At 44.3% G+C, this 24,942-nt stretch overlaps 1 protein-coding gene across 3 annotated transcripts in view; it reads left to right on the plus strand.

Moving 5' to 3' along the window:
• SLC5A1 (solute carrier family 5 member 1) overlaps positions 1-24,942 on the plus strand; it is a 145,306-nt gene that overhangs the window by 63,185 nt on the left and 57,179 nt on the right. For 2 of the 3 annotated variants that reach the window (XM_078339114.1, XM_078339113.1), the window contains exon 3: positions 11,061-11,132. In XM_078339114.1, coding sequence (XP_078195240.1) covers positions 11,064-11,132 — 69 coding nt within the window. In that variant the 5' untranslated portion in view covers positions 11,061-11,063. Of the gene's footprint in view, positions 1-4,112; positions 4,271-11,060; positions 11,133-24,942 lie in introns of those variants that run through there. The other variant, XM_002743701.6, reaches the window with a different exon arrangement.

Raw genomic sequence — 24,942 nt, forward strand, 5'->3', positions numbered from 1 at the left:
TCTGTGTTGCCCAGGTTAGTCTTAAACTTCTAGGCTCAAGCAATCCTCCCACCTTAGCCTCCCAAAGTCTTGGGATTACAGGTGTGAGCCACTGATCCTGGCTCAATATTTTATCTTTTATACTGTATTTTTACCATACCTTTTCTGTGTTTAAATACACAAACCCTTGTTATTGTGTTATAGTTGCCTACAGTATTTACTACAGTAACATACTGTACAGGTTTGTAGCCCAGGAGCAACAGGCTAGACCATACAGCCTAGGTGTATAGGCTATCCCATATAGGTTTGTGTAAAGACACTCTAAGATGTTCCCACAAGGTGAAATTTCCTATGACTCATTTCTCAAAACATATCCTGTTGTTAAGTGACACATGACTGTATGCTAATCAATAGCCTGCTTCCTTGGGCTTTCCACACCTGAACTCCCAATGAGAAAAAGGGAAAGGAGAAAAAATTAGAGCAGCTCTCTTCATCTCTCATCTTTGCTGGTGTCTCACTGTCAATGAGGCCCCTTCACACCCATCATTTGAGAGAGTCACTGCTGTCAATGCTGTATTACAGATGTTCAAAGGGAGGGTCACAAATGGCAAGTGAGATGTCAGTCATCTACTGCTTGTTGGTAGCTGAGTTGAGAATCAAACTAGCCATGTGGGTTCTCTCTTCAGCCCTTACTTCCTCAAACTCACAGCCTCTGTAGCTAGGCTGTTGATTTCTTTGTGTGACAAGAGTTTAGGAGCTGGTCATTCTACTGTGGGGTCCTTTGCCAAAAAGCACAGTTTAGCCAGTGAGAGGTGGACACTCTATCTTTGGGGCCTTCTAGGGAGACGCTCTCAGGCCAGAAGGAGAGGTGGGACCCCCAAGGGTCCTGGCCAGATGAGAGGAGTGTGGAGCAAGGAAGAGGAAACAGGACAGTTCCCAATTAGTAATGAGTCCTTACCCTCCATAGTGTTGGGTTCTCCCTGCCATCTGTAGACACAAGTGACCTCAGAGTCATTTGAATATTTGTTCTTCTGACAGTCAGGTATGGCTGTGGCTCTGTGGGCTTCTGTCTTTTTAGATGTGGAGCCCTCATCTGACCACTGATTGTAAACCTCTGTGTACTTGGATAGGGAGGGGGCTGCTTCCTGCCCTCAGGCTTCTCTTTCCTTATCAGCCTCATCTTTCCTATGACCTGAGTGTCTGGCTGGGTTTCTTCTTTCTTTGGAGTTCTGCTCACTATTTCCCTTTTAGTGACCAGCTCCTGCTTTTGGTTGGCACCAATGAGGGCAAGAGAGAGTCCAGTAGGATCCTACCAGTGAGCAGTGACCCAGCAGCCCAGGCCAGCTGCATGGGAGTAGGTGGTGCATCACACTGTGTTCTCCTAGAAGCATCCATTCAGGAGAAATCGGGTTAAAAGAGTCCCTTTAGAAGAGACCAATGAGGAAGAGAGAAGGCAAAAGGACCTCAGGCAGCCTGGGGAATGACTATGGTAGGGAGTTTCTTAGAGGTGACATGCTTTTTATATATGTTTATTTGTGGCCACAGCTAGTCCCTCCCTAAACAATGTAACCCCTTTCCTATCCCCCATACTTGTCATCTTCTGGAATGGCCCTCACTCTCACCTTACCTGGCCTATTTCTCCTTTTCTTTCAGGTTCCTGCTCAAACCAGAGCTTTCATAGATCTTATTCTAACCTCACCTCATCCCCAAGTCAAATTCCTTGCTAGGCATTTGAGGTATTAGTATTTCTCCTTCAAAGCATGTATCACAATGGTAATTTCACAGGTAGTTGTCTCATCTTTGGTGTTGATCTATGTCTGCCATTGGTCAGGAAGCCCTGTGAGGGCAAGAGCTGTGTGAATCTTTTCATAGCTGTATTCCAGGGTCAGCACATATGACCTGGCACATAGAAGCTGCTCTTTTGTTACAAGAATGAATGAATGCATGCATTTTTCTGGCCTCTACCTGGGCACCAGCCTTTTCTTTCTTGGTCCTTTTATGTTTGGCTCTCCTAAAAATATCAAAGATCTGTCCCTCCTTTGAAGTCTAGCACTTCCAGTTCTCTCTCCTGCTCACTTCACTTTCTATGTCTTGTACTTTTGGAACTTGTTGTGGCCTGCACCTGCACCTGGGTTCAGGGGTGGGCTTTTCCTGTGGGTAGATTCACTTCCAGACTAGAACAGAAGCTTCCTAAGGGCAGGGACTCTTCCTGGGATACATCCAGGTGAAACAACTTTGCTGAATGCAGGAATGAATGAACACAGGCAAAAGGTGAGTTGCTCCAAGCTGCAGCTGAGGAATGACTGTGGTAGGGAGTTTCATAGAGGTGGCATGCTTTTTATATATGTTTATTTGTAGCCGCAGCTAGTCCCTCTCTAAATATTGTCACCCCTTCCCTACCCTCATACTTGTCATTTCCTGGAATGTTCCTCACTCCCACCTTACCTGGCCGATTCCTCCTTTTCTTTCAGGTCCCTGCTCAAACTTTGCTAAATGCAGGAACGAATGAACACAGGCAAAAGGAGAGTTGCTCCAAACTGCAACCTGGGGAATGACTGTGGTAGGGAGTTTCTTAGAGGTGACATGCTTTTATATATGTTTATTCGTAACCACAGCTAGTCCCTCCCTGAATATTGTAACCCCTTCCCTACCCCCCATACTTGTCATCTCCTGGAATGTTCCTTACTACCACCTTAGCCGAGCTCTGAGTCTTGGGAAGCATCCACAGCAGAGAGCCCCAACTTCCAGATTCCTCAGAATTCCTGCTTCCTCTGGGCAGTCATTATGCTGGGCCCAGGACATAGCCTTATATAGTTTGTAGTCCTCTGGGATGTGTGGGGAAATGGGGAAGACCTGCGGGGATGCTGACTAAATAGTGATTCTTTGTCTGCAACTTTAATGGGAAGAACAGGTGCCAATAAGGAATGAGGGGAAGCAGACCTCTGAGACATTGAGTGCAAGGGAACAGGATGCTCACATTTGGGCAGTGGGTGGTTGTCTAGCACTGGGCAGGGAGGACCTGAGGCAGAGCAGAGTCCTGGCAGGGTTTCTGTGGTCCTCCACCTCCCTGCACCTCCCCATCAGAGCAAGACCCCCCTCTTAGGGAACAGCCACTTTTGGATGCTCTATGGCCCCTAGAGCCAGCCCCTGAGAGCATCCCACAGCCCTCCCTCTGAACCTTGGCATGGGTGGCAGGGCCAGCTCTGCTGCTGGATCACTGTGTGACCTTGGGCAAGTCATGCCTCCTCTCTTGATCATCACTGTTCTGAGCCCTGGCTTGTGGTTTAGACATGTGTTTCCAGATGGGTGAGCTGAATGCCCAGGAAGGTCAGGGTTTGATGAACTCCTTGGAAAGAATTCTCTAGTATCTTCCTTTCTACTGCCTCTGAAGGGCCCTGCATCATTACTGGGAGAGGGACAGGGCAAGGAAATAGCTCCCAGTGAGATCCCTTCTCCCAGTCTCAGTTTCTTCCACTTTACGGTGGGGTAACAGTGGTCCTGGGGGCTGCAAGCTGCGGAGGGGGAGTCAGGAATGTGGGTGGGTGGGTGGCTGTTCTTGTGGCCAAGAGGTTAGGATTGTGCTGATTTTTTCCCAGCAACACCCAGCAACTCTCTGTCCTCCCAAGAATGTTCTCCAGGGAGAACAAGACTTGACTGATTCTTCAGAAGAGTCCTGCACCCATTTTACAGGCAGACAAGCCAAGTCCATAGAGGGCCCGGGACTGGTCCAAGGGCAGGTGGCAGGTGACCCACAGCCTCTAGGCCCCTGGCCCCAAGTGGCCTGTTCCCTCAATGGAGCCATTCCAGCTCTGGCAAGGCCAGGTGTGGTGGCACTGCTGGTACCTGCTGCAGGAGCACAGTGGGCCTTTGTGCCAGGCAGGCACCACCCCTTGGCCCGCCCCTCCGGGTTCACCGGACAGTTCTTACCTGCTTGGCTGCCTTCCCAGCCAACAGCTCAGCCGGCTGCTCCTTTCTGGGCTCCACGCCCGGAGCTGCTTTTCGACGGTACAGCTGCAAGGCATCGCAGGGGCCCGGTGCTACCGCCCTGCTCCCTTAACATCGCGGGTCCCCTCCCCCGGTGCTGATCACTAACCAGAAGGCCGTATAAAGAGCTAGCGGCCTCGGTTAGAGGGAAGTACGCGACGCCACCGCCATGGACAGTAGCACCTGGAGCCCCGCCACCGCCGCTGCCGTCACCCGGCCTGTTGAGGCCCACGAGCTCATTCGCAATGCAGCCGACATCTCTGTCATCGTCATCTACTTCGTGGTGGTGATGGCCGTTGGACTGTGGGTATGTAGCGGGTCCTAGGACACGGACTGAAGGGGCGGGCTGGGAGGGGGCGCACGGAGGATCGATGGCCTCTCTGAGCTGCAAGGGGCAGCAGGCTTAAGTGTCAGGGAGTGGAAATGACTTGGAAGGGCTTTAGAAGCACTCAGGGGCATGGCGTGAAGGAAGGAGGGCAAGCAAGGATGAGCAGAAGTGAGAAGGGTGCCCAGGGCAGCCTGTTCTAGGAATGACCAAAGGGGATACCTGGGTCTGTGAGCAGAGAAGGAAGGTGGGGGATTGAAGAGATAGCTGGAAAGTGTAAGGGGCAGGGAAGGGGCTGCCTGGAGTTGAAGGGAGGGCTCCCGGGCTTGGGAGATGAGCCTTTAGCAGGTGACTACTCTCCTACCTCTTAGTCATCCAGTTTCAGATGGGAAAGAAACAGTGTTGAGCGGGAAAGCCACAGCCTCTGCCAGCCCCAGAGAGGGGGATGCTGAGGTGGCAGAGAGCAGGATGCTGACCCATGCCCCCTTCCTGGGAGAGATTAACCCAGAGACCTTGTTCATGAGGATCCTAGGGGCTGGAGCAAGTTACAGATGAGAAAGATGTGTGGAAAAGGAGGAGGAGGAGGAAGACCTGGGGGTGACCTGGCACTGGGGTGAGGGAAGTGTGTGTGTCTCCCTTTGGGACTCTGGGGACACACCAAACCAGAGAAACTTGTTCTCAGTTACCTGAAATGGAAATTTCACTTATGACAGACTCTAGCACACCCAACAACTAGAGAAGGAGATGTTTTAAAAGTGTGCAGGGCCGAGTGTGGTGGCTCACACCTGTAATCCTAGCATTTTGGGAGGCCAAGGTAGGAGGATTGCTTGAGTCCAGGAGGTCGAGATCAGCCTAGGCAACATAGTGAGACTCTGTCTCCACAATAATAAAAAAATTATTAAAAATTATTTTTAAAAAGTGTGGAGATGTTCCAGCCACTCTCATGGATTGTTGTGTGGGTGGAGGTGATAAGCCCAAGGAGGCCGCTATGCCAGCAGGTGATTGTGTTGAACTCTTTTGACTTAGAGGAGAGGAAGGTAGGCATTAACCCTTCTGTAGACACAGAATTTTTTTAGGTATAAAAGTAAGTGGTTTCTTGGCCGGGCGCGGTGGCTCAAGCCTGTAATCCCAGCACTTTGGGAGGCCGAGGCAGGTGGATCACGAGGTCAAGAGATCCAGACCATCCTGGTCAACATGGTGAAACCCCGTCTCTACTAAAAATACAAAAAAATTAGCTGGGCACACTGGCGCATGCCTGTAATCCCAGCTACTCAGGAGGCTGAGGCAGGAGAATTGCCTGAACCCGAGAGGCGGAGGTTGCGGTGAGCTTAGATCGCACCATTGCACTCCAGCTTGAATAACAGGAGCGAAACTCCAACTCAAAAAAAAAAAAAAAAAATAAGTGGTTCCCTCCCCGCCAAAGGAGTTGTAGAAACAAGATGCGGCAGAATGCTTCCTAAGTGTCACATGGGGTCAGTATGGCTGACTCTTCCTCAATACTCTCAGTTTCTCAGACATAGTGGAAACTGACCAACTAGGTGCCAGAATACTCAAGTTTACTACTGACTTTCACATGATTCAAATTGTGCAACACTGGGTAACTTCCCTCAGCCTCAGTTTACTCAATTGTAAAATAGGTACAAGCTTATCTATTCTTATGACTCCCCAGGGTTGTGGTGAGAATATGCAGAGGTGAATCTGAAAGCTGTTTATGGACTCTAGGATTAAACAAAAATACTATTGTCATTTGCCCTGCACGGTACGATCCGGGCTCTGAACAATATTTGTCCTTTTAAGTAAAATGGGCAGCAGTGGTCAAGTGGGTGGTATATTTTCACAAAAGCCACAAGGGGAGGGCCAGAATGCTAATCCCTGTTTTACAGATGAGGAAATTGAAGCTTCATGTGGTTGTGATTTGCCTAAGGTTGAATAGACAGAATTGTTCCTGTAACTCAGATCTCTTGAGTCCTGATTTTTTACGATACCAGGCACTCTGCCACTGTGACTGACTTCCTCCTCCCACCCCACCCCAGCTTATAAGTGCTGGAGCCAAGGTGTGAGTCCATGATCTGCTGGCTATACAGTACTGCCTGTTTCCCAGACAATCTCTGATAATCTCAGTTCTGTTAATCAATCTCATTTCAACCCTGCCAGTCCTGTAGGTGTTTACACTTTTTAAATGGTGTTTACATGTTTCAAGTATCTGTGAATCAGTATCACTTGTCCTGCTAAATGCTACTTAATAGCCTGCTTAGTATTTGTCTATGTTTAATCTTCCCCCATTAGACACTGCCTCTGGACCCTGCTCATTTAATGCTTTGGATTTCTTCCAGTTTATCTTCCTCTTTTTGCTATTGAAGTGTCAAGAGTGGTTTGATTCAGGAGTGGGCATTCTGACTCCTGCATGATCTCTGGGATGCACAGATAAAATGGTCCAGGCCCACTGTGTTTCTTCAACTTAGAAAAGACCCACACAGTCAATGTCTCTCAGTCTTACCTTCTCCATCTCTTTCAAAATTATTTGGTTCTGTTTTGTTCTTTTACAACTCTGTCTCCTCCAATCATATTTAGGCTTTGGCTTATTACTTCTTGGATGTTAACTTCCATTTTCTTTCATCACCATTCAGTTTGTTTCTTAGGGAATTTTATATCCTTTTAAGACAGATCTCTGACCTTATTCTTGCTAGAAGATTTCATCAAGCTATCCTGAAATCCCCTCAAGCCAGGGGTTGTTAAACCATGGCCCATGGACCAAATTTGTCTCACGGTCTGTTTTTATATGGTCCATAAGCCAAGAACGGTTTTTACACTTCTGAGGTTGTGAAAAAGAAGTAACAAAACAAAATATGAAGAATTTTTAGCATAGACCCTGTGTATAGACCCACAAAGCCTCAATATTTACCATCAGGCCCTTTTTCTTTAAAGAATAAAAATTTACTGGCCCCTGTCTTATGCAGTCACTTGAACTGATGACATCATTGAATGATTGAGTCAGAATGACCCTTAAGGGAACCCAACCTTTCTGTTTTACAGATGAGGATCAGAGAGGGTGACCAGAAGTCATTCAGATGAATTGGTCCTAGAGCTGGGACAAGAACCAAGGTCTTATGATGCCAAAGCCAATGCCCTTTCTACTATTCTACCTTTCCCACTCCCCAAGACACTTGCCTTTTTGGGAATACTCTCTCCATGGTTCTTACTACCATCGCATTGTTGCGACAGTGTCCTGGTGGTGCAGAATTCCTTTGCTCTTTTTTTTTTTTAATTTTGATGCTTTTCTTTAGATCATTTGACAAAATCATCTTGACTAGTTGTCAACAGCCTTCACTTGAATACTTCCAGTAGAAACTCTCCCAAATGGCTTTATTTCCGTCTCTGGACAGCTCTTACAGAGAGGATATTCCTTTTGATTCTGGTCTCAGACTGGATGTCCTGGAGCTTCTCCCATTTTGTCTGGTTGTGTCCTGTGAGGGCCACACCAAGTATCATGTCTGTCCCACTTTACATCTCAGAAAACAGTAGGTCACACTTGAGGCTTCTCTTCTCCAGGCCCAACATCCTCAGTTTCTTAGGTTGTTCCTCATCTGGAAAGAGGCATAAAGTTCTTTCTTTCTGCCCAGTGATATTTTTCCTCCATGGAGATAGAACCCAAGCAAACCCCAAACCAAAACATTGTGGGTCAATAACTGTCCTTCTTTTGCCCCTGCAGCTTGCAGTTGTGAGTTCATTCTCTTCTAGTTGTAGGCTGAACAGGTGAATTTAACACTGTGGTTTACGAAGCGGTGTCTAAAACTTCAGAGTTTTCCTTTGAGCATCTTGTGGTCACAGAACAATGATTTTCTATGCACAAAGCCTTATACCAAAAGCATTAAGGGAAATTAAAAATTTGTAATATGGTAACACAAAGTAAAAAAAAATGGTAATGGCTGTGAACAAGGCATAAGTGAAGTCATCTGAGGAGGTAGAAATTATTTTCATTTGGTAAAGGGAGGAGGAAGCTGTAGGGAAGGAGGAGATTTCCATGGGGGAGTGTAAGGTAGGAGGAAGTGGACTTTGAGGGGCCTTGAAGGATGAATAGGTAGGGTTTGGGCTTGCATAGATGACGGGATGAAAATTCCAGAGAAGAAAAAGATGTGGTGCACACATACCTCTCTTCACCTTTTGTTCATCCCCAACATCTTTCCTGAATTATTTCATCTCCCCTCTCTAGTCCCTGCCCTTACATTCTTCCTCTAAGCTCTTCATTTCTGAGACCAACTGGGGACATCAGTTTTCTTCAGCTTCACAATGACCTTCAGAGTTGCTTTCCTTGGTTAACTGCTACAGCTCAAGTCCTTGGGATTTGTTTCTTTTTTGGCCCTTAGCTACCTTTTCTGATCCTTAGGTCTCTTACTATTTCTAGGAAAACTGCTACAGAGGACTTCACAGTATGTCCTGTGGGAGAAGGGACCCTGGCAGGAGTCCAGAAAGACCCAAGCCATGCTCTCCTGGGTACCGCCTAGCACGCTGGGTTGTTCAACAAATCTATGTTGACTGATGGGACACATTAGTGGTCCTTCCTAAAGGACTAAGTTCAATACATTGTTGCAATCTGAGCCCCTAACAATATGTTATCTGTCTCAGGCATGTTTGATGAATAAATTACAAGTGTCTAAGTGCCTGAAATGTCACCAACAGGGGTTACTTCCTTTGGTATACTGATGCTTTTTAGCCATAGTGGTCACCTTTGAAAATGTAGACATTGGTTGTGCGTGGTGGCTCATGTCTGTAATTCAAGCACTTTGGGAGGCTGAGGCAGGCAGATCACCTGAGATCAGGAGTTCAAGATCAGCCTGGGCAACATGGCAAAACCCTATCTCTACAAAAAAAATACAAAAATTAGCCAGGCATAGTGGCATGTGCCTGTAATCCCAGCTACTTGGGAGGCTGAGGCATGAGAATCGCTTGAACCCAGGAGATGGAGATTGCAGTGAGCTGACATTGTGCCACTGCACTTTAGCCTGGGCAACAGAGTGAGACTCCATCTCGAAAAAAAATGCAGACATTTCTGACAGGGTTAAGTCACTATCAGCTATTAACATTTTCAGGGAGGTTAGCAAGTGTCTGCTGAGAGGGAAGATGGCCAGGGGCCAGGAACAGAGGCACTGACCCCATTTTCTGCTGGAGGACTGGCCCCGGGCCTGTGCTGGACCAGAAATAATCTGAAGGCTTGGAGGCAACATCCCAAGGGAGTCTGTGGGAGGAGTTGGTCATCGTGTATTGAAGATAGATCTCATTTTTCTCCTCATGAACCCTCAGTGGCTCCCTACTGCCTATGCAATAAAGTTTGCACTTTTTAGCCTGGTGTTTGAGAGTGTGTGTTCTGCCCCACTTCTCACCACTCTCTCCATTCAAATATCTCAGCCAACACTCTTTACCTTTCCCTCCTTCTCCACACTGGGTGAATTCCACCTCTAGATCTGCTGTTTCTGAAGTCTTACAACATTCCTCCCTCTTTTCTCTGACTAATAAAACTCCATTCTTTCTTCAAGATTTGCTGAAATGTTTCCCGCTCTGTAAGCCTTTTCTAGTACCCTGGTCTGACAGAATCCTCTCCTTCATCTATACTAACACAACAGTCATAATGTATTGGCCGAGTGCAGTGGCTCACTCCTGTAATCCTAGTACTTTGGGAGGCCAAGGTGGGCAGATCACTTGAGGTCAGGAGTTTGAGTCCAGCCAGACCAACATGGTGAAACCCTGTCTCTATTAAAAATACAAAAATTAGCCGGGTGTGGTGGCATGTGCCTGTAGTCCCAGCTATTCGGGAGGCTGAGGCAGAAGAATCACTTGAACCTGGGAGGCAGAGGTTGCAGTCAGCCGAGATTGCACCACTGCACTCCAGCCTGGACGACAGAGTGAGACTCTGTCTCATAAATAAATAAATTAAATAAAAATACAAAAATTAGCTGGGCATGGTGGCACATGCCTGTAGTCCCAGCTACTCAGGAGGCTGAGGCAGGAGAATGGATTGAACCTGGGAGGTGGAGATTGAAGTGAGCGGAGATTGTGCCACTGCACTCCAGCCAGGATGACCTAGTGAAACTCTGTGATTCCAGCAACCTGCTACCTATACCCTCAGAGAGAAAAGACTTGAATTTTTCTGGTCTTTTATGTAGTATTTAGTACAAACGCCTTGAATTCTTAGAGCATTTTTTCACTTTTCTGGTAACAAAGATATAATTCACATCCCATATCGTACTTTTTAAAAGTATGATATTTCTTTTTCTTTTGAGATGGGTGTTGCTATGTTGCCCAGGCTGGTCTTGAATTCCTGGACTCAAATGATTCTCCCATCTCAGCCTCCTGAGTAGCTGGGATTATAGGCACATGCCATCATGTACCTTTAATAAAGGCTAAAATAAATATCACATTCATCAGCACCTCAATGTGCTTGTAAGAAAGGCATAAAAAGGTCAATTTCTCCCCATTTAACAGACAAGCAAGCAGATCCAGGTGGAGTGACTTGCTGGAAGCTATGCTGGAAGCTAATTTCAAGCTAGCCCTAGAGCAAGCTGTATATATCTTCTGAGCCTCAGTTTCCTTGTCTGTCAAATGTAGGTTCCTGGCTCCTTCATCTGAGTCTTTTGAGGCTGCAGGGAAGAAGGAATGTGAAAGTGTTTCAGACAATTGAGTGGGTAGAAGAGGGTGCACATATGGGAAGGTATGTCCTTTTGGCTGGCAAGGCCACTCTTCTAGTTTTCTATTAAATTCTTGACCTTTCTGTCCTCAGGCTATGTTTTCCACCAATCGTGGGACTGTTGGAGGCTTCTTCCTTGCAGGCCGAAGTATGGTGTGGTGGCCGGTAAGTTTTCTCTGAAATACTATTTCCATAACTGCTTAACTGATACTCCCTTTAGGAACTCATTTTCTTCTTGGCTTTGGGTAGTGGTGATTCTAGGATTCAAGGATCCAAATCAGATTTTTGACAGTGAGTCTCATGCTCATCAGGTCTCCTGGGAACCCTTACTCTCTTGTAATAAGAGAATCACCTTTAAATAAATTACCCTTAGAGTCCTTCAAGGAATAAATAAAGGAAGAGACTGCACAAGGTGGGTGGTCAGAGAAAGAGTACACAGACCAAGGTAATCTTGGGCAATTCCAAGTGTGCATTTCTGTATCTATAAAATGGGGATGATAATATTTACCTTCCAGGAATGTTATGAAAAGTGGACACCTCTTATATTTGGGGGAGGGTGGAACTCAATAAATAATGGCTCTTTTGCTACTTGTTCCTACTTTAAGTCCCATGGAAAAGAGGTTTTATCTGTCCTACCTCAGAGCCTAACCACAATGCCTGATACGTGGAGCTTCTTGATAAATACTCACTGAACGGATGAATGAGGCACTCCCTGCTGTTTCCAATTATAGTTTTCCACTAGATGAGGATTCCTCTCTCGTTGGATTTTGGATTTTGTACATGGGTGAAACTATCCCAATCAAAGAACAAGTGCATGAGTGAAAGAGAAACCAGGAAGTTTCTTCTATCATATCACAGGGCTCTGGCCAGTTTATCAATTCAGCCCCATGACCATTTTGATTCAGAGTTCTCACTTAAGTGACTGGTTGAACACATTGGCCAAATTGTGCAATTTCTTGGGCTTAAGATACAAGTAAGACTGGCTGGTGAAAGCAAAGGATGATGAAAAATGCACACAATGAGAAGGGAGCGACAGCTGTGAGCTGGTTGAAGGAAGCAAGAATGTAAAGAATGACACTGTTGGATAAGTACAGCCAGAGAGAACTTACAAGGAAATCATGCCACATCCTGCAGTTGGCCTTTGATCAGCTATTTTGGGATGAATTTTTAAATAACTGGCATCTTTCCAGTTGCTCTTAGGTTATCCCCGAAGTTATTCTATTTTTAAAATTTCTAAATTTTTGACAACTAAAATTTGTATGTATTTACAGTGTACAATGGGATGTTTTGATGTATATATACATTGTGCAGTGATTAAACTAATTAATATATCTTATCACCTCACATGCTGTACTTATTTTTTATGATGAGAACATTTAAGATCTAATTTCCTTATCTCTCTTTTTTTTTTTTAAAGGAAGTTAGATGGAGTCTTGCTATGTTGCCTAGGCTGATCTCAAACTCCTGCTCAAGTAATCCTCCTGCCTTGGCCTCTTAAAGTGTTGGGGTTACAGGCATGAGCCACCACACTCAGCCTTAAGATCTAATTTCTTAGCAATTTTCAAGTATACAACTTATTAACTATGGTCATGGGGCTGTATAGATCTCCAGAACTTAACCCACCTGAAACTTGTACTCTTTAACCAACATCTTCCCATCCCTCTCCAACCTCTTCTGCCCCAGCTCCTGGCAACCACTATTCTACTCTCTGTTTCTATTGTTTTTTTTTTTTTTTCTTTTTTGGAGACAGAGTTTTGCTCGTGTCATCTAGGCTTGAGTGTGATGGTGTGATCTCCACTCACTGCAACCTCTGCTTCCTGGGTCAAGTGATTCTCCTGCCTCAGCCTTCCTAGTAGCTGGGATTACAGGCACCTGCCACCACACTTGGCTAATTTTTGTATTTTTAGTAGAGACGGGGTTTCACCATGTTTGCCAGGCTGGTCTCAAACTCCTGTAATGTTTTGGTTAAGGTTCCACATATAGCTAATGTTAAAGAAGTAGCCCTTATGCCAAAGTTTAAGACAAGACTAAATAGTCTCCCCAGAGCTGCGCTGTCCAATGTGGTAGGCACCAGCCGCATTAGCTGTTTAAACTAAAATTAAAATTAGACAAACCAGCCTGGGCACAGTGGCTCATGGCTGTAATCCCAGCACTTGGGGAGGCCGAGGCAGGTGGATCACAAGGTCAGGAGTTTGAGACCAGCCTGGCCAACATGGTAAAGCCCCATCTCTACTACAAATACAAAAATTAACCAGGCATGGTGGCAGATGCCTGTTATCCCAGTTACCTGGGAGGCTGAGGTAGGAGAATTGTTTGAACCCAGGAGGCGGAGGTTGCAGTGAACCAAGATGGCGCCATTGCACTCCAGCCTAGGCAACAGGACAAGACTCCGTCTCAAAAAAGAAAAAAAAATTGATAAAATGAAGAATTTCTTTCCTCAGTCACATAGCCATATTTCAAGTGCCCAATAGCCACATGTGGATTGTAGCTACCTAGAATGCAAATCTAGAACATTTTTATCATTATAGAAAGTTTTACTGAACAGTGCCAGTCAATGAATTTCAGATCTAAGGTTGGCATAAAATTTCAGTGGACTTGAGATTTGCTGAATTAGAGAGATGAAAAGGATCATAAAGTTTATTTATTTTGAAAACAGTGCATTTCTCACCCGATGTAATGCTTCTGTGCCCCCTATAGCAGGCCTCCTAAATGCTCATCCAGCCTCAGTTTACACCTAACCCCACTTTCACCTCCCAACTCTACCAGATAGGAAACTCACTACTTTTAAGACAAACCATTCCATTTTCAGGCAGGCTATTTTTCTATCCATCGGCTATAATTAAGATGAAAAATTTTAAGGTTGATATATTGGGGATAAGACCTCAGCTTCCAATTTCTGGGTCTTGGAGAAGACAATGAGATAAGGAGGGATGGAGCAGAACCACTCTAAGGAGTTACGCATTTTGGGCTGGGCCTGAGAACACATCACATCTTAACTAGAGATGATTTCTTTCTTCCTGATAGAAATCATCCCAGTCTGGATCTGGGTTGAGGTTTTGTTGATGAGAGGGACTGGCCCCACCCAAAGCAGGTAGGGTTCAGTGGTTTATGTAAAGTTTCCTGTGGGTGTTTTCCTTATGCATGTATGTCTCAGTATCAGATTTTTCTAACAAATAGAGAAACATTGAATCATTCTTATTTTGTGCAGAAATCACTGATTCCTTGATGAGGCTGACATTTGACTCTATTTCCTCCAACCATAGTTTCCATTTAAGGTTTCATGAGATTACATTCATAGCTTCTAAACCTGCCCATGTATCAGAATCACATGACACAATGCATGTATAGCATTCAACACTGCCTACTGAGTGGTTGATAAATGAGAACATTAAGAAATGGAAGGAAGGCCAGGAGTGCAGAGGCAACTCCCACAGTTGCCATCTGTCTGGTGCACATTACTTAGCAGTGCTCAGTGAATGGAAGCTAGCATTTACCTGAAGCTATTACTGCTGATTCTCTTAAATTTAACTTTCAAGTTGACTGTGTGAATACATTCACATGATTTATCTGTATATTTATGCTACTGCAAATAATCAATTATAGCTATACATTGACCACCTTTTATCATCTCTGAAATTGGTCAATCAGTGGCATGTGTGGCAGTGTTTTTCTTTCCTTGTGCTGCATGTTATGTCTTACCATATAGTTCATGTCTTAGATTAAATAAAGTATGGTTACATTCTAAAGTAATGGTTTTTAACCTATTTTCCCTACAACCCTGGGGCTCTGCAGAAGTGCCTCTAGGACTGTTCTTTCTCTACACCCCAGCAACCCAACTTTTATTTATTTTATACAAGAGAAATCTGCTAAGATTTTCTTTGAAAACATGATTATGCTGACTTGCAAAGTTTGAAAACTGCTAATTTAAAAGAACAGTAAGCATGGCGATTTCCATTCTAAAATTTAAAATGATTTTAAAATACCATAGCAATACATACCTGAAAGAAGGAATTAAAGGAAAACACAGCATGAAAGAATCTAAGCATTTTCCCTCCAAAGTTAAAAAATGTTTGAAACCATATCAAAAGTTGCTTCTAGATTTCCATTTGAAATAAAATACAAAGTTTGTTCAGGCCTATCATTGGTCCTTAAATCCATAACCAGAATATCAGTTCTTAAATGTGCTGACGCAAGGAACACATCACAGGGGTCAGAGGCTCTCCTTTGCTGACATCTCTCTTGGCCTTTGCCCCTCCATCTGCCTTTATCCCAGTAGCTTTGTGCCATAGGAGGAGTGGGCAGCAGAGAAGCTTCTGGAAGAGAGTCCTGGGGATTTTAGGAAGGAACAACTTGTATGGACCTGGGTTGATATATTTGAGGCAGCGAGGGTTTGGGTTGTCACCCACAAGAAAAGTAGGAGAAAATCAGAGCTCATAAAGTCTGACAACATATTGGACAGAGGAGAGGCTGGTTTTTGGCATTCCTGGGGCTTAGGGGTCTTTGAAAGGAGTGGTTATGACCTGTAACAGGTGAAGATTTGGAAACTCTGGAAATAGACTCTGTTCCTCAAAATTGAATGAGGCCCAGAGAGAAAAATAGTTTGTTTGTTGGCTTGAGGATAGAAGCAAGGGACAATCAGAGGGAGGGAGCAAGGACTCCAGGGTTGAAATTACAAGAGGAGTCAGCTTACATAGAGATCCAGGTGGGGAGGTCCCTGGAAGCCTGAGTCATGCTTGAGGCAAGCCAAGGCAACTCATCTGAGTAACATGAAACCAATTACCTTACATAATTGTGGGCTGGTTGGTGGCCCAGGATTCCCTTTTTATGTGGCACCAGGGTTTGGCACCTTTTACTCACAGCTGCCTGTGTGACATGTGATGATTATTTGGGGATGTGGGAGATGTGGGGGTAGAAAGGCTGTGAAGCTCAAGGGCTGAGCTTTAAAGGGGAATTCCCCACTCTTTGGTTATTGGCAGCAGAACTTACACAGAGAAGTGAGGCCCCAGGTACATGGCCCAGTGAAAGACTCTTGTTTTGAAAGAGAGTTTGATCACACCTACCAGGACTGCTGGCAGAGCCAGTTCTATGGGAGCAGCATGGTACAACAGAGCTGAACCAACTGTTTGACAGCTAGTCCCTTAGATTCAGAAAGAAGTATTCCAAAGGGCAGGGAGTGGGAACTGCACAAGGAGCCACAGGATTTGGCTTGTCCCAGCTTCGTGATATTGGGCAATTCATTAATGTCTGAGTCTCCTCTCTAATGTGGAGATGGTCAGATCAGGAATCTCAAAGGCTCTTCCAGGATTAAAATTCTAAGTTTCAGCTAGGCATGATGGCTCACACCTGTAATCCAGGCATTTTGGGAGGCAGAAGTGGGAAGATTGCTTGAGCCCAGGAGTTTAAGACTAGCCTAGGCAACATAGCAAGACTCTGTCTCTACAGAAAAATAAAAAACTAGCTGGGCATGGTGGTGTGCACCTGTAGTCCTAGCTACTTGAAAGGCTGAGGTGGGAGGATTGCTTGATCTGGGAAGGTCAAGGCTGCAGTGAGCCATGATTGCACTACTGCCTTCCAGCCTCAGGGACAGAGTGAGACCCTGTCTCAAAAACAGAACAGAACAGAACAAGACAAAACAAAAATCCCAAACTCAACAACAACAACAAAACAGTTGACAAACTTTTTCTGTAAAGGGCCAGATAGTAAATATTGTTGACTTTGCTGCTATGCAATCTATGTCACAACTACTCCACTCTGCAGTTGTAACACAAAAGCATTCATGGAAAATACATAAGTGAATGGATGTGGCTGTGTTTCAATAAAACTTTATTCACAAAAGCAGGTAAAGGGCCAGATTTATTGTTTTGAGGAAACACACACACAATCTCAGAACAGAGCCTGGCACACATTAAACCCACAGGTTTAGCTCTTGTTCTTCTTTTCAACTGAAACCCATTGAAGGACTGTCATATCACTTATCTGATTGAATCCTCAATGATCTAGTGAGGTAAGTACAGTGAAGATGATGATTAACCCATGGGTTGCCCAAGTTTACACAAGATAAGGACAGAGCTAAGACTCCCTGTGATCTTCAGGTCTCTTTCTCCTTGTCTTTTGAGATGGAAATGTATGAGGCCAATTGGTGTGACCTAAAGATTGGTTTGAAAACCAAGAAATTCTTTCATTTAGGGCTGACCAGAGACCCTGATGAAAATTTTCCCTGAAGAAAGAGGACAGGTTCTCAAACTTTTTAAGTCCTCTTGAGTAAAATATATCTGATTTTATCTTTATGTTTCTAAAACCTAACGATCAGATAAAGTCCAGCCACTTACAATGCCACCAGAGAGGCCAAAGCGTGTCTTTGAAAAACCTGGTAGTCCCAAGACGTGGGTGGGAGCTCATGAATTGGAGAGAAAGAGTGGGAATCAGGCAACTGGACATGGGAGAGGCAGAGATGCACCCCAGAAAGAAGTCAGAAGGAAAGATAAGTACTTGACTTTTCATAAGCCTGGGGGAAGCAATTCTTGCCTCTTCTGGCCCGGGTCCAGTTGGCCCTCTCTCCTGCTCTACTTGCTTTTTACCTGCATGTGCTCTTATTTATCTCAGTACCCTGTGATGAGAGTTAAACCTACACTTTTCTTAATTTTTTTAATGCCTCACAACACCAAGGCCTTACATTGCAAATAGGCACTTGACAAATATGGGCTGAATTAAAAAGAGGGAGGAGGGGACATGTCCCCAAACCCTCATGCTGGTCCCTGTTGGTGGTGTCACCTGAGACACAAGTCTATATTCTGTCCTCTGGTACAGGGGCCACACAATATAGACAGTGATAAGAATTCAGGAGGTTAGGAGGCTGGTGGTTCTAAGTCAAAGCCTGCCTCTAGCAGTGCTCCAAATTTCTGTTTTTATGCACAGAGAAAAATTGTTGTTGTTTAGGCTCGTGGGAGTAAAACCGGAAAATCAAGCCCTAATCGCAGTTACCAATTTTAGCCCACATTGAACCTCTTGGTAAAATTCGGTGTGGCTGTGTTTTCTTACTCTCAGGCCTTTTGTTTTTTCAGTTTGAGTCAAGGTTTTGCAAAACCTGGCAGTTCCTCATTGTTATATTTTGCGTGGGAGCTTTTGGCTTATCATGGCAGTGTCTGCTTTTCTCTCTTCTTCCTCCTTCTTTTTCCTCCCTTTTCTTCTCTTCCTATTACTCCTTCTCCCTCTCCTATTCCTCCACCTCCTCTTCCTCCTCTATTCTCCTCCTGCTGCTTCTCATTCTTTCCCTCCTTTCTTTTCTTCCTTCTCTTTCCCTTCTCTCCTCTCTGTTCCTCTCCCTCATGCCTTCATCCTCTCTCTCTCTCTCTCTCTTTTTTTAAACCATTTCCCTCCTATTCTTCATGGCGTAGTCTCTCCTCTGAGGAACTTCTCTGATTAATACACAGCCACTCACCACTCCATGTATTCTTGGTGTTCCTAGGCATCAATTGATTGATGCGTAACCAAATCCCTGTCATCTAGTTAGTACCTAAGCTCCTGGCTTCTCCTTTCTAACGGGCTGCCTTCCCAGAATTTTCTGACAGATTAGTGCTTCTGTAGACAGAGAAAGAAAAAAGTAAATTGTAAGCTATATTTCTAGTTGGTAGAAGTCAGAAGAGGCAGACAGGTGGTGAAACTATCAGTTAAAATAAACTCTTTGGATTATTCATTAGAAATATATCTGGGATTAAATTAGTTAGCACGTGTAAATCTCTTAGGACACTATATAGTTAATGCTGTCTGAGGGATGGCTATCATTATTATCATCATTATAGTTGTTTCTCAGCCAGGCATGGTGGCTGCACTTTGGGAGGCTGAGGTGAGTGGATCACCTGAGGCTGAGAGTTTAAGATCAGCCTGGTCAACATGGTAAAACCCCTTCTCTACTAAAATTATAAAAATTAGCTTGGCGTGGTGGCAGGCGCCTGTAATCCCAGCTACTTGGGAAGCTGAGGCAGGAGAATCGCTTGAACCTGGGAGACGGAGGTTACAGTGAGCCGAGATCGTGCCATTGCATTCCAGCTTGGGCAACAGAGCAAGAGTCCATCTCAAAAAACAAAAAAATTATTTTTAATCTCCAGCTTCTCCTCCTTAAGCTGTGAATTGAATCATTCATCTATTTATGCAGTGTTATTCTTTCATCCCACAACTGCATGTCAATACCTACTATGCGTCAGATGTTGTGTAGGTGCTGGTTTATATCTGTGTGTGCATGTGTGTGTGTGTCCCTCATATTCTTACAAAATACATGTAAAATTATTGATAATAGTAATGTTCAAAAGAAAATGTATTTGAGTCAAAGGTGAGGTGGAGTGGGAGGGAGAAGGGTCTTTCTTATTCAACACAGGCTCAGACAGGGCCTTTCTGTGGATTGAGCATTCAGGTTGAGCCTTGAACGGTCAGAAGGAGCCAGCCATGTGAAGACTGGGGGATGAGCAACCCAAGTGCAAGGAACAGAATGGCCAAAGGCCCTGATGTAGGAATAAGCTTGGGATATTTGAAAAACTGAAAGGGGGCCACCGTGGGGTAGAGAGGGTATATATAGTTATTTATTTGAGACAGAGTCTCACTGTCGCCCAGGCTGGAGTGGAGTTGTACAATCTTGGCTCATGGCAACCTCCACCTTCCAGGTTTGAGCCACTCTCCTGCCTCAGTCTCCTCAGTATCTGGGATTACAGGCTTGTGCTACCATTCCTGGCTAACTTTTTTGCATTTTTAGTAGATGTGGGGTTTCACCGTTTTGGCCAGGCTGGTCTTGAACTCCTGGCCTCATGTGATCTGTTTTCCTTAGCCTCCCAAATTGCTGGAATTACAGGTGTGAGCCACTGCATCTGACCAAGGTGGTACATTTAGCTCAGGTGTTTCGAGTGAGTGACCCTAAATTGCTGATGATTCCAAAGATGGGCTCATCTTGATGGGAGGGTGGATTGGTCTTCAGCCTCGTTGACCTCTAAATGCCAACAGAAGACCTCACCTGCCTTTTGTGCCAAAAACTGGTGGAAAAATGTCAGTGGTTTCCTGATTTCCTGCCCCTTTGGTTCTTTGGGCAAGGAGAGATGTTCATAAAGGTAATGAATGAAAGATGACCATTGTCCATGGGAATAGGATTTGGCCGAGTAAATAGAGACTGTGATGACTGGAGTAAAGCCTGTGTCTAAATATTTACCAGAGTGTCAGAAATAAAATATTCTGAATATAGGAGCTCCATCTGATTTTCTGTCCCAATCCAGGAAGTGTGATCCCTGAGATGGCAGTGGTCCAAGGTTAAATCCTTTCAAACTTCCTCTGTGCAAAGAGAACTTACTAAGAGAGATGCTAATTATGATTAAAGACAAGTTCCTGAGGAAGTAAAGAAGGAATATGAAATAAAACATGATACAGATGAGCACATGCCAATCCTGAGTTTACAGTGGGATGGGTAGGAGGGTCTCACCCCACTGTGCCCCTTTAGGGGCATTCAGAAGGGAATGTCCCAGGAAAAACCGGGAAGTCAGCGTGTGTCACAGACTCTCCCTATACACCTGGGACTTCCATCACCTTTGGCTATGGGACCTTGGGCAAGTCACTTCAATCTTCTGATTTTTTATCTCATCTGTAAATGAAGATGAGAATAATACCAACCTCACAGAACTGTAGTCGGCATTAAATAAGACAAAGCAAATGAAATATATGGCCCAACCCTTGGCCCAAAGGCAGTGCTGTAAAAATTAGCATTCTTCTCTCCCTTTGTTATTCTCCCAGGATGGGGCTCTCAGACTCTGGTACCCAGAGCAGCGACATCAGCAAGACCTGGACTCTTATTAGAAATGCAAAATTTCCAGCCTCAAACCAGGCCTACTGAATCAGAAACTCTAGGACATGGGGCCCAGTAATCTGTTTTTTTTTTTGAGACAGGGTCTTGTTCTGTTGCCCAGGCTGGAGTGTAGTGGCATGATCATACCTCACTTTAGCCTTGATCTCTGGGCTTAAGAGATCCTCCCACCTTGGCTTCCCAAGTACCTGGGATTACAGGTGCATGCCACCACGCCTGGCTAATTTTTTTGATTTTTAGTAGAGACGAGGTCTTGCGCAGCCCGGTCTCAAACTTCTCAGCTCAAGCAATCTTCCCCCTTTGGCCTCCCAAAGTGCTGGGACTACAGGTGTGTGCCACCATGCTTGGCCAATCTGTGTTTTAATAAGCCCTCCAGGTGATTCTGATTAGGGTTGCCAGATTTAGCAAATAAAAATCCAGGCTGCCCAGTTAAATCTGAATTTCAGACAAACAATACTTCTTCTTTTTTTTTTTTTTTTTTAGTAGAAGTATCTCCCATGCAATATTAGGGACATACTTACACTACAAATGTATAAATAATGAATACATTATCTGTAAATTTGCATATTCAAGACATGCAGATTTAACTGCATATCTTGTATTCTGATTATGTTAAAGTTTAAGTACCACTATTGGAGGATATCCCAATGGAAGAGTCTAGCATAGCCTAGAGGAGGGATGGAGAAGAGGCCCTGGGATCTCCTGATATCCCTTAAGGAGAAGGACAATAGCAGGGAGCAGGAAGCCATATCCAGAATTCTGGACATTCTGGGTCTTATATGGTTCATTAACAAACAAAAAGGTTTCCTGAAATTAGTTGAGTGCATTTTCTATTTGGGCTATGATGACTTTGTTTCCTCAAGGAGAAAATGATGACTTGATGACTGTTTGTTTCAGGAAACTCAGGGTAATCTATAAAAATATGGCTGTATAGAAGCATTAATATTTCTTCAGAATAGCATGACTTCCTTAAATTTTGACACCTCATTAAAGCTCAGTAACTTCCTTTGGGGTAGGCCAAAAAAGATTCTTATCCTTGGTTTATAGTGGAGGAAACCGAGGCTGAAAGCAGTAAAGTGACTGCTTCAAGGTCACATAGTTTGCTATGGCAGAGCCAAGATTAGAACCAGGTTGGAAGGTTCTCAGTGGGCTTTCAAGGAGGGGAGGAAAGGGATGTCCATGCCATTTAATTGTACTTTCAAGTAAGATTATTGGTACAGGATCCTTTTTAAAAATCTGCTGGTTGCCTCTGATTGTGAAGCCAGTCGTCCATTGCCCTGGGCAATTCCTCTCATTGTTTTTTGAGATATGCTCTTACTCTGTTGCCCTAGCTGGAGTGTAGTGTATGATTACAGCTCACTGAAGCCTCAACCTCCTGGGCTCAAAGGATCCTTCTACCTCCGCCTCCTGAGTAGCTTGGACTACAGGCAGTGCCACTACACCCAGTTAATTTTTTATTTTTTATTTTTGTAGAGCTATAAGTTTTCCCTGTGTTGTCCAGGCAGGTCTCAAATTCCTGGATTCAAGTAATCCTCCTGTCACGACCTCCCAAAGTGCTGGTATTACAGGTGTAAGCATTACAGGTGTAAGCTACTGCACCCAGCCCCCAGGACAATTTTTGATGCCTGGATTTGTGGTCCTAAGTGTGCACATTCTGTCTTACTGTCCTTATGCTGTGGAAGTAAAGATAAAATTAATGTGTAAATATGAATTGCTTTCTTCCTCTGGGCTATAATTTTATTTTCGTTGGAAAATAATAGGGTCAGCTGTAATCATTTCCAAGGTAATTCCAGCTGGAACGTCACATGAGCTGGGTTAAGATACTGATTTTCTATTTCCTGGCACACAAACATAATTGTAGTTAGCATTCAAAGACATTTTTCATGTCTTTTTTCTACATCCCTTCATAAAAACACATAATGTACATGCCTACCTAGCTTTCAGTCCTCAGGCTCTGCTAGTGAATCTGAGACAGCTCTGGAATTGTCCCTTATTCTTAAAGATTTTAAAGATTTGTGTTCTGATTATAAAATTATACATGCCCCTTGTAAAAAAAAAATTACTTTGTCTGCCAAAGATAACCACTGTTAAAGTTGGATATATTTATGTATTAACAGGCACACACACACACCCTAACACCCACACCTATGCATATATTTAAACATTTTGGGACTCATATGGTATATAGGTTTATATCTCCTCATGTCATAACAAATTCTTCGAAGATACAATTTTAATGGCTGCACAATATGCCATCATATGGCTGGGCACAGTGACTTATGCCTATAATCCCAGCACTTTGGGAAGCCAAGCTGGGAGGATAGCTTGTGGTCAGGAGTTCGAGACCAGCCTGGTCAATATAACGAGATCCCATCTCTAGAAAAAATTTTTGAAAAATTCCATCATAAGTATGAACCTGAATTTATCCAATTGTTTTTCTATTATTCGGTTTCTAACATTCCTCTGTTGTAAATAATGTAGCAATGAAAATACTGATGAAATCCTTTTATCTAAGTTTTGGTCTGCATCTCTGATGATTTGCTTAAAACTGACTCCTAAAAATAGGGTCATATAAATGGAAGGAGATGAACTTTTAAATGATTTTAATGTGTACCAACCAACAACTTTCCAGAAAGATGGTATCAATTTACATTTCCACCAGAAATATGTGGGAGAGCCTATTTACTTGCCAATACCAAATATTTAAAGTTAAAAAAAAGCCTATTTGATGGACTAACCTATAAAGTCAGTTCCACTTATGATTTTGTTTTTATGAACACTGAGCTTATGAGTTGCCAGACTGACATTTCACAGAGCCACTTCGTAGTCTCCAGTATGCCCTGTTGTTCTTATGGGCCCTGGGTAGGCTTGGCAGGCTAGGTTTAGTGCCTCCTCTTCTGGAGAGTGGTCTTTGGCATGTCCCTAAGAAGAGTCCTGACTCTATGCCCCAGTGGGAACAAATGCAACTTTCAGACATTTGGTCGCTATGGTTTCTGTTGTTTCCTCAAGTAGAACATTCAAGGATTTGATATCACTTACTCAGCAGACCTTTATTGAGTCCTTGCCATACGCAAAGAATGTCCTATGTTAAGTGGAAGCAGAAATGCTCTTTGAAGGCTAGAAGATATTTGGGGCAATAGATTTGTGTGGAAGCAGTTACCAAAGCAGTTACTTGGGGATGTGACATGCACCAGGAGAGGGGAATAGACAACGTGTGGGGTAAGAGATTGGAGGATGGAGATCAGCTCGGGGTGATGTCAGTGGAGAGGTGAGACTGGGCTTTATTTTGAAGATGAGGGAAGTGTTTTTGTAGACAGAGCTTGATGAAGAGGGCATTCCAGGAAGAAGGAAAATGTCATAAACAAAAGCAGGAGGTAGGAAAGCACAGAGCACATCTTTGAAATTGAGCCAGTGTGATTTTTGCCATAGTGGTTGGGACATGGCAGGGCATGGCAGGGCTCCTGAGATTGGAGAAGGCAGGACTGACTGGATTGCAGAGCCTGGAGTGCCTGTGCCTATAATTCCTCTTCTGAATTTCATGCCATAGGTGAGAGGTAGAAAAGTGCTCTGGCCGACAACCTTAGTTGTCTCTGGTGGTTGAGATCACCTCGGAGAACTCTTACAATCCCATCTCTTGAGGAGTTAAATTGTTTGTGGATTTCCCACCAAGCTTTTGAGTGGCTTCTGTGGATTTCCAATTGAGATATCTTTGCTTTCATAACTTTGCTGTGGCCTGAGAGTATCCTGAAAGTCTTGAGTCTACCAAGCTCTCCAGTTCTGAAGTCTCCCTGGTGAGATTGGCCAAAGCTTCTTTCAGTTCATCTTCTATATACTGGCATGTAGTTGAAATGAAAATGTCACCCACCGGGCAGCACGGGTTCCATGGTAACAGATCTTTAAAACTCTGGCAGTTAAGCAGGGGATTTTGGAGAGAGCCTCTTTCACTTTTTGTCCTCCAGATCTTAGCATTTTTTTTTTTTTGAGACAGGGTTTCACTCTGTCCCCCAGATTGCAGTGCAGCAGCATGATCATACTCACCACAATCTTGAATTCCTGGGCTTAAATGATCCTCCCACCTCAGCCTTCTTACTAGCCAGGACTACAGGTGCATGCCACCATGCCCAGCTAGTTTTTACTTTT

Source organism: Callithrix jacchus, chromosome 1 (genome assembly GCF_049354715.1).
Source record: "Callithrix jacchus isolate 240 chromosome 1, calJac240_pri, whole genome shotgun sequence".
Classification (NCBI taxonomy): domain Eukaryota; kingdom Metazoa; phylum Chordata; class Mammalia; order Primates; family Cebidae; genus Callithrix; species Callithrix jacchus.